The sequence below is a fragment of the Orycteropus afer genome, unplaced genomic scaffold (genome assembly GCF_000298275.1).
Source record: "Orycteropus afer afer isolate SDZICR_OR568_19922 unplaced genomic scaffold, OryAfe1.0 scaffold00970, whole genome shotgun sequence".
Lineage (NCBI taxonomy): Eukaryota > Metazoa > Chordata > Mammalia > Tubulidentata > Orycteropodidae > Orycteropus > Orycteropus afer.
Genome location: NW_006922557.1, coordinates 368,548 through 379,167, shown reverse-complemented (window position 1 = coordinate 379,167; position 10,620 = coordinate 368,548). Strand labels below are relative to the sequence as shown.

General features: G+C 38.3%; 1 protein-coding gene across 1 annotated transcript in view; it reads right to left on the bottom strand.

Annotated features, from left to right (window-relative positions):
• Nucleotides 1-4,688: 4,688 nt before the first annotated feature.
• YIPF6 (Yip1 domain family member 6) overlaps nucleotides 4,689-10,620 on the bottom strand; it is a 37,110-nt gene continuing 31,178 nt past the window's right edge. The window contains exons 5-7 of the mRNA XM_007958432.2: nucleotides 7,782-7,907; nucleotides 7,023-7,180; nucleotides 4,689-4,807 (exon numbers count right to left, since the gene is read on the bottom strand). Coding sequence (XP_007956623.1) covers nucleotides 4,689-4,807; nucleotides 7,023-7,180; nucleotides 7,782-7,907 — 403 coding nt within the window. The remainder of the gene's footprint in view (nucleotides 4,808-7,022; nucleotides 7,181-7,781; nucleotides 7,908-10,620) is intronic.

Below are 10,620 nucleotides of genomic sequence, written 5' to 3'. Positions count from 1 at the left end.
TTTTAAGATCCCAGTTGCTACTCGCCAAAGTAGGAGATGGAACAATGTTTTGTATAGTATGTTATGCCAGTTGAGCTTACACAACTACCCTTGTGTTCTTCTCAGATGCTAATACAGTGTCCCATTACTCAGCAAAAAGAATGAGAGTTCTTTACCTACCTCCAGTCAGTCCATGAAGGTAATGACTAATGACAGTAAACACACCCCAGGAAGGGTACATTCATTTCTGTACGTAACAACGCAATTCAAAACTGTGTCCTACTATGCTTTCATCTAATGAGTTATTCTTTTTGAAAGCAATTTATTGTGTGACCTTGGGCAAGGTACTCAGCCCTTCTCTGCTTCAATTTCCTACTTACAAGAATGGTAGCACTTTATGTTGTAAGGATTAGGAGGAGATGTATGAAAGGCACTTAATAGTGCCTGGCCAAATCCACTGAGACATAAAGTCTTTGCTAGAGGCTGGGAGGAGAATGGGTAGTGACTGCTAATGGGTATGGGGTTCTTTGTGATGAAATGTTCTAAAATTAGATAGTGGTGATGGCTGCACAAATATGTGCATATACTAAGAAACACTGCCTTGTACACTTTACAAGGGTGGATCTTTGATATATCTCAATAAATTTGTTGTTAAAAAATTCCTTAAAAATATAGAATATACCCACTCTTCACTTATCAACATGGCTAGCTACCAAAGACCAGGTTGTTACACAAAAATTGGAGTTATGCAAAAATGGAGGATAACATCAGATAAAAAAAAAATGGAGGATGACTACATCATTGCATAACTGCCTAATTATATTACATGACTACCAAATTACATCATTACATAACTGCCAAACCACTGAGAAGAACCACGGCCTAGCCATGTTGACACATAACTATCACAGCCAGCATTACTCTCACCTTGTACTTCAGTGTTTGCCAAATGTACATCATTAATGTGCAGAATAATCAGATAGACTTTTTTCCTATTGTCATAAATGTGAAATGAGATGGTCAGTAAGTGAAGAGTAGGTATTGTGCCTGGCACATAGCAAGTGCCCACTAAATGTTAGCTATTATTGGTAGTGATATTATTATTTGGCCATTCGATGGCCTAATTAAATCCCTAGAAATGCTTTTTAAACAAACTCTAAGAAATCTAGAAAAGCATTTCTAATTTACATACATGGATTAACATTTAAACATTTATTTCCTATCCAAGCTGTCTCTGAAGCTAACAGTCTAATTAAGAATTATGGATAAAATGCTGATATACCTTTTCAGTGTTTTACATTGGACTGAAAAAAAAAAGCTGCATGCAATGGATGTCTTAACAATTCTTGATAGACTTTAGATAAATTCCTATGCTTTGATGTTACCCAAGAACTTAAAATGACATGATAGTCTCAGTTTCATTTCTAGGACCGTCAAGTTGGATCCGACTCATAGTGACCCCTCCTTGGGCTTCCGAGGCAGTATCACTATGGAAGTAGATTGCCCAACCTTCCTTCCAAAGAGTGGCTGGTGGGTTTGAATCCCCAGTCTTCTGGTTAGCAGTCAAATACCTTAGGCACTACACCACCAGAGCTCCCTAGGAATAAACACTCAGTCTAAATACAGTAAGCAGTTAAGATTATACAAAGTACACAATAAAATCTTCAAATATATGATTGCAAGCCTCATCCTATTTTGGAAATAATGCTTATAAAAATATATAGAACCAAAAAAAAAAAAAAAGACATAGAACCAACCAGTAGCAGTTCAATCAATTCCAACTCATGATGGCCCCATGTGTATCAGAGTAGAATTGTATTTCATGTTTTCAATAGCTGATTTTTCAGAAGTAGATTGCAAGGCCTTTCTTCCAAGGCACCTCTGGGTGGACCTAAACCTACCTTTTCAGCTAGCAGTTGAGCTTGTTAACCATGTGTACCACCCAGGGATCCAAAAAGACATATAGTAAACTGTAAAATGCTTACCAGTCCCATACCCTGTGGCCCTACATCATCCAACAACAGAAAAACCCAGCCACAATAAAAGGCACAAATTTAACTGATGTCAAAAATCTCTTAAGAGGCAAAAAGACTTGATTATGGCTGACTTTTAAGACTACACTGCATGTTCAAATTTGCTGGTCTCAATTGAGTTTTTATAATTTGAAGAACAATTAAGTCCAGTTCACCCTTCCTACTGCTAAAGAATATGACACTGGAGTCTAGGTCTCAGAAGTAGGAATAGCAAGTGAAAACTCAAGTAACAGTGATGCAACACATTCTGCAATGATGCTCACAAATTTGAATTTCATCTGAACCATGAAACTTCCAAATTCCTAGAATAAGGTTTCCTTTTCTGGAGTAGTCTTCATTTCTAAAATCAGTCATGTGCCTTTGCAGTATATCAGGAGAAACTGCTTAAATTTACAACTTCCAGACACTGAGGCCTTAATTCTATCACAGAAAGCAACACACTTCTTTGTATATTTTAAGAAAATATTTATTAATACCCTCAAGCTGACCACTCACTTTCAGAAAAAGATCATTAATCCTTTATTTTATCCACCTTCATTTAAATCAAATAAAACCAATGTCTTAAGTCACCCAACTAAGACAGATTAATACACACAAAACAAGCTGTCTTAATACCTAGTAACTGTAAAACACACATGCACACTCACACAAGTACGCACGTGCACGCGCACACACACACACAAATACACACACCCTAAGTTATGGCCTTAGGAACATTGACCAAATATATAGCCTGAGTATAATTAAGTATAGTTTTAATTCCCTTTTCAGAAAGCAATGATCAGTACATGATTATTTCTGTAATTTTATATTATAAACGTGGGGCCAGATCATGAAACAATTTTGGGAGGAGATATTTTTAGTGAAAAGTTAGTAAATGCCAGACAATGGAAATGGATGATAATTTAGGAACAATTTTAAAATTTGGACCAGTTTTAAGATATTTTCTTCACCAGTTCTAGACTAAAACACTGGCTTTATACTCACAAGGGTTTGTTTTAAAATTTAAAGGGCAAAATGCAATCAATACAAACACATAACCAATTCTGGACAAGGCTGGGAAAGAAGGGACCCACTTTGCACTGCTTTGTAATTGAGTATCATCCCAAGGACCTAGTTGTCCTACTATTGTTCATTTGGTTAATCTGGATAAAGAAAATATGTTGTTGAAATAATATATCTATGTGTAGGAAGATTTTAAATACAAAATGAATAAATACTCCAATTTTATGATGAAAAATGTATTAAGAAATTCCTGTATTTATAAGTAACTGTATATTTAAAATGTATGTTTTATCCAGACTCCTAATCTTTGTCTATTAGAGTCCTTCAAAGCATAATTTATAGAAGGGAACAGCTCGTATTTCTTTAAGGAGCTCTTTTTAGCTCAGTATTAACCTGCCGTAGACCCTCTTCTCCCTAAAAAGACTCCACGCTTGTGTATTTATAAGCAGTTGAGAGTACATGTAGGTCTACATGTACAAAATTATTTATCTAAAGAGAAGCTAACTAGCTTTACAAATAAAGTCTAAAACCAAGGAAATAAATTGCCATTCTCCAACCCAAAAAGCACATCTAATGAAAAAACTGCTAAGCCCACTATAAAAAGGCAGCAGATATAAACCCAACTCATACTAGATCATGCTCTAAGCATCTAGTTGTGCTGTTAATCAGCTATCAGGACACTAAATCCCTCCATGTTCACATGGTTAGATTCAGGCTTCTAATTCAGCTTTATTTTCTAGTTGGAGGCCAGACTACATAGAATAATGAAGAAGAGTTCCCTATAGTTATGCTGAATCCAAACTGTCTCACTCCATCCTTACAGAAAGGTTCCCATATATTAGAGACCTACCAATCTAAATTTATGAGATCTACTTGTGTAAGTTCAAGCACTGTCCATTGAGAGCTTTAGTCAAAGAAAGTTACACATTAACTGGTAATATCTTAGATTGCATACTCAGACCTAGGAAGTAAGATAAAAATCTCAAGTGCCACTGAGGTGTTGTTAAGCTTGGCAGAAAGGTGACTATACCAAACGACCAAACAGGTTGATCTTTAGATGTCCTTCACTTTTCTTAAAGCAACACGTACAGGTTTTTCTCTGGTCAAATTCTGAATCTAGGTTAATACATGTTTTATCCTCTCATATCATGAACCCTCCTCCCAACTCGTTGCCTTTTGTAGTCTAAGAGAGAGAAAGAAATGGAAATGGATACAGACTACACATTCTTATTCATGAAGAGAGGCATATTCAAACAGTAATAAGGCAATATGTTTACGAGTTGCACCTGAACTGGTATTCTCAAAACTGGAAATACACTTACTAACTCTATTCAACTTGTAGGATACATCTATGTACTTCTCAAATCATTGGTTATTACCCAAATGGACCACAGTAATGCCATCATCCTCAAGGAGGCATTATACTATATGTGTACTTTGATCATGTATTTTATAGAAATAACATTTAAGAGGATAAGGGTAGCTTTTCAAACATGAGTTCCTTACATAAGTGGCAAAGGTGCTATAAGGCTCCCTTTTAAATTCCTCACCTATGCAGTTATCAAATATATCCAAAATAAGACAAAAGACAGACAGAGGCAAAGCTCCATGGTAACTTGCATCGTTCCAATGAGCTCTCAATTCATTGGTCTTTAATTTCCATTTCCTGATTTACTGAGGAGTAAAGGTGAGAATCATCCAACTGATGACAAAATAAAACAAGAAAACAGGATACACAGCAAGAGCCTTGCGGTTTGGAGGCTGGCTATCAGCAAGAAAAGCTGTAGAGGCTAAACAAAACAAAACAAAACAAGAATATTTAATATAGTAATATTATCATAACTACTCATATTTACTAACTGTGTTTGGCGTAGTCTTGAACACTGAATTATAGTAAAAATTCAGTTATATATGCAATCCTCAGAGAAAAAGTCTTCAGTAGTTTTACAGACTGATGGGGGCTTCTTATTTCAAGCATTAAAGATTTTAAATTTTTCAAACATTTTAGATGGAAACCTTTGTAAAACGGGTTCTACATTCCCTACCTTAGATTGTATGCAGAATATATTTTAATTCTTTTTTGAAAAGTAAATGAACTGTGCTAAATGGACTCACAAAGATATGTAAAGTTATTTGCACCTATGATAAATGGCCTCATACTGCTGTGCTTTCTGAGCAATTGTTCTTCTTATCAAGTTATCGGTTCTTTTAAATGCCATCCCTCTTATCCATCCAGAAAATATCTACTCATCTTTTTACTCATCAAGGATCACCCCTATAGGAAATCTTTCCTGAACAACCACCTGGTATTCTCCATCCCAAGTAGAACTGCTCATTATCCTCTTTTATGTTCCCAGTGTACCTTGCACAGACTTACACCTCCCACCTGGAACAGGTTATTGTACTTAAGTGTTTAGGTGTCCACCTGTTCCATGCTATTGTGAACTTCAACGACACCAACCATGTGCATCCCCATTGTCTAGCACAGTGCCTGACACATAGTTTGTGCTTATTAAGTATTTGCTGAATTAAAGAATGAATACTTACAACAGCCTCTCTCCCTACTACTTAGATGCAACTTTCTGATCCACTATGGGTATGGATACTGATAACTAAGCTAGTTAGAACTACAATGTATGGTAAATTATCAAAGTCTAAGTGAGGAAATGGGGGGCTCTCTATGGATAATATGCTCAAGCATAATATACAGCAATCAGAACATAACTCTGGCTCTCTCAGACCTTTTATGGCTATTTCTTAGATTTCAACCATTTTCCAAAGAAATGAGATGTTACTGTACATTAAAATAATATGCAGTCTATCACTAAATCATGAGCTAGTGAACATTTCTAGTTTAAGGTGGCTTTGAATTTTAGGAATGTAAAGGCAGTGAGGATATAGTTCTTAACCATATATGTTCCATTCACAGCCACTGCTACAGGCAATTCCTGATTTTTAGCAGAATTTTCTAATGAAGCAGGAAAGCACTAAATGACATGACCTATGGCTAGAAAGCAGTATAATGTAATTCTTAAGGGTTAGTGATCTGTTTAGGTTTGAAATTTGATGCTCCTAGAGCAAGTTACTTAACCTTTCTTTGACTATTCCTAATCTATAAAATCAGACTACTACTACTAATACTTATTTTTTATGGTTGCTATGAAGATTAAGGGAGCTCTGGTAGCATAGTGCCTAAGGCACTTGACTGCCAACCAGAAGGCTGGCGGTTCAAACCCACCAGCCACTCCTCGGAAGGGAGATGGGTCAATCTACTTCCGTAGTGATACTGCCTCAGAAACCCAAGGAGGGGTCGCTATGAGTCAGGTCCAACTCGACGGCACATAACAACAACATGAAGATTAAATGAGAATACACATAAATCACTTAGAACAATTCTTGACCTATAATAAGTGATCAGTAAATGTTAGCCCAAGTCCTGGGTGGCACAAATGGTTAATACCCTCAGTTGCTAACTGAAAGGTTAGAGGTTTAAGTCTACTCAGAGGTGTCTCAAAAGAAAAGTCTTGGTGATCTACTTCAGAAAAATTAGCCATTGAGAACCCTATGGCACACAGTTCTACTCTGATACACATGAGGTCACCATGAGTTCGAATTAACTCAATGACAATTTTTTTTTAATGTTCACTACATTTTATGATGATTACTTATTAGGGTAAGGCCCAAGTCATTTCATAAGTCAACTATGCCTCCTATATATCAGGACTACACTAAGTCTGGTGTAATCTCCTTTCCCAACTGTGTCCATTATTTAAAAAAAGAAAAGTTGTGATTCTCGGTACCTTAAAAATTCAGACACCCAACTCAGATAAGATGGATAGCATCCCCATCAATGACTACTTTCCTACTTAGGGCAGAAGATGCTATCGATGACACTGATAGTAATCATATCACTCACATCTCACTTACAGTGCTCTTCATCTGTTCTTCCATCTCTAACCTATGTTGTTGTCTGCTCTAGTATTGTAGAGATAAGTACATTCTTACCTATTATAGACCAGGCAAACATCAGAATCACCACAAAAAGCCGGACCATGAAGTTAACTGGACCTGGTTCAGCCAAAAGTACCAGCCGACAAATCAGCATTGCCACCGTCAAGGGAAGTATACAGTAACCCAGGACACACAGGCTCTGAAAAAAAGATCTAAAAACACCTCATATTCATAAAGATCATAGCCAATCTATATCATGATTCAGCTTATTATACATATTTCTATATATCATGAATTGTTTCCTCCCTACAGATATATGCCTATATGCTAACTTTAATTTTAAAAGATATTCCTCTGTATTAAGCACATGCTTTTTCTTTCTCTAGACTTCCTCCTACCCTCTTAATCTCCCTTCACAGTCAATCATCTAGAATATCTAAAACATCCACGCTAATTCCTACCGCCCTCTCCCATCAAATCTCTAAAATGGTGTTTCTTAATCCTTTCCAGTTTATAGGCCTATTTGAGGATTTCTTGACAGCTATAGACCATCTGCCCCAAAAAATGTATATTAAAAAAAAGTGCCCAAAATTTCAGGGACTGGAGAAAGCACCTGAAGCTTATCAAAGGACTGCCAATAATTTAATTCAACTAGGTCATCTCTGTTCAGTGGTCTTAAAAGAACTTTCTCTTTGGCCCTTATTTATTTTGACTTTTCCTTTTTCTTAAATGTTTTAACTAGACTGGCTTCCATACATTTTAAGATATGCTACCTGGCAAGGGAAAAAGAGATGGGAGTTTAATGATACTCACATGTTTCCTCCAAGCAGTTTTGAGTTGAGGGTAATAGTAACTGCACCGAACCAGACAATAACAAACACTTCTGCAAACTGGGGCCCTCCATCTTTTTCACTATCTGCAGAGCCTCTTTGAAGCATTCTGAGACAGAGAAATACCATGAGAATTATCTACTCTTTTATTTAGAACAACAGAGTTAAGATATGGGTCTTCGAATTTTAACCCTTTACTCCTCACCTGATGATCTCTATATAGGTGGTACTGAAATGAAAATGCCAGAAATATTTGGAAAGGTCCCTTAATCCAAATTCTTACAGCTGCAGTCTATAAGAGGTGCTCCACTTATACCTTCTTGGAATCTTTAATGGAATTACTGAAGATTTTTCTGGTTAAGCAGAGATTACAAATTGAAGGGCCAAATGTGGCTCACAGACATGAAATTTTTGGTCCATAGAATACTTTAAATGTTTTTAAAGTCAAATTGACATAATAGGAAGTCCCCAGAAAACAAATGAGAACTGTTCATAACTGTGTCTTAAACAATTTGTAGGTATGTCAGAACAGGTGCATCTAGTTCTTATTTAGCTTTACATTATTTACACCACCACCCCCACACACAGGATAACATCTCACCTCCCACTTCTTCCCTGTGTCCTTCTTGACTATGCATTCCTGACTCCCTACATTTACCCCTGTGCAAATGCTGCCCTTCTGATCTCCCTTGGTTGAGTGTTCTAAGGAGTGCATCTCCCTGGTGCAGGTGTTCAGCTCCTAAGCCTGTCTATTGTTTGGCTGAGAGTTAAGCCACTGGTGGGATCAATTCCAGGCCCGAAAGGTGACTTGAGGCCATAGTCTCGGGAGTTTCACCTGTCTCTATCAGACCAGTAAGGCTGGTCTTTTTTGTGATTTTGAGTTTTGTTTCATATTTTTCTCCCACTCTATACAGGATCTCCAATGTTCATCTTTTTCTGAGTAGTTGGTACTGGTAGCCAGGTACCACCTAGTTCTTCTGATCTCAGGGTCATACAGGTTGAGGTTCTCATGGTCCATTAGTCCTATGGACTCTTTCCATGCATCTTTGATTTTCTTCATTCTTCTTTGCTCCAGATGAGGAGAGATCAATAGTTGCCACTTAGATTGCCACTCATAAGCTTTTAAGATCCCAATAGTTGTGCCAAATGAGCCTGATGCCCCCATGACCATGGTTCCCAGCTGCAGTGTAGTAAATTACTTAGTGTGGCTTTTCTACCCTTAAGTCTTTGTAAACTCCGAGGTGGGATTTGCCATGAGCAACTGAGGAGCTCCTGATTGCTAAAGTTGTCCACCTGGGGTATTTCTGTTGGGAGTGGTGCAAAACAATGTTCTGGGAGGTTCCTGTCTCTCAGGTGCTTAGAATTCTGATGTTATGATTGGTTAGTTTGGCCACTCTGCCAGGCTCAAAAGGAGGCCTCCCAGAGGCAGAAGAAGTCTCTGACTGCTGGTTGAGGAAGACGTGCTGCTGAAAGAGACATGTGCTCCTGAAAGAGATGCAAGAGACACACATTGCTGAGTGAGACACCGAGGGACACGTGCTGCTGGGAGAGAGACTGTGGGCGGGGAAAGAGACTGAGCATTTTTCCTGAACTTGAATTGTAGCCTGGTGCTTCCCTAATAAACCCCATAATCTGTAAGTTCTGTGTGGCCACTGCAGCGAATTATCAAAACCAGGAGAGAGGTGGTGGGTGCTTTGGGAGGAACGGTTGGTGAAAGGGCTGGAGGGAGGCAGCATGTCTGGCCTTGCAGGAATAGGCCTTGGGCTACTACTGATAGTGACTCTGTCTTCCTCTTGTGTGGTTAGAGAAGGTCAGAAGATGTGGCCTCCTGGCCCTTTTTGCACCAGCCCACAGGCCCAGTGACTTACTTAAGGTACTTATTTGTGGCTAAGAAGTTATCCTAACTTTGCCTCCTGTTATATTTAAACTGCATATGGATCTCCAGTTTTTATTCCTTTCCAAGTGGTTGGCATTGGTAGCCGGGCATCATCTAGTTCTTCTGGTCTCAGGGTCATGAAGGCTGAGATCCTTGTGGTTCATCTTATCCCTGGACTAATTGTTTCCAGATGCCTTTGATTTTCTTCACTCTTCTTTGCTCCAGATGAGAGGAGACCAATACTTGCACCTTAGATGGCTGCTCGAAAGCTTTCAAGACCACATTCACTACTCACCAAAGTGGGCTGTGGAAAAAGATTTTCATGTACTATTTTGTGCCAGTTGAGCATGATGTTCCCCAAGACTATGCTCCCAAGCCCAGAGGCCTGGTGATTCTCTCAAGGTGTTTGGTTGTCTCTGAGAAACTACTCCAACCCTGTCCTCTGTTACTTCTATAATGAACGTGGGCAATTTTGTAGCACAAGTACATATGTAAGATTATCTTCAGCCAAATCTATCCTTGGTCTAAGGTATATTCCTGTTCACCTACCCCCACCTGATCTTCTCACCTGTCTATGCATATATCCATAGCCTTGTGTTTGGTGTTAGTGGTAATGCAGTACTGTGCATATACTAGTATTTGCCTGTTGTCTATATCTTATGTGTACGTTTCAGTGTCCTTCCTTTCCCCAATGTCATCATACTGGTCATAGACTCTTTCTATACCATTCTTCCCCTCACCCAAATCAACATGTGACCCTCAACTAGTCTGAAATTTTCCATCCCCTTCCTTCCCATCCCTGGTAACCAACAAAGTGAATTTCCTTCCTTGAGTAAACCTTTCCTTATTACAATATTGGGCTCATACAGCATTTGTCCTTTTGTGATTGACAGAGTGGGAGGAAAAATGTGGAACAAAATCCAAAAACACAAAAATGACCAGAATT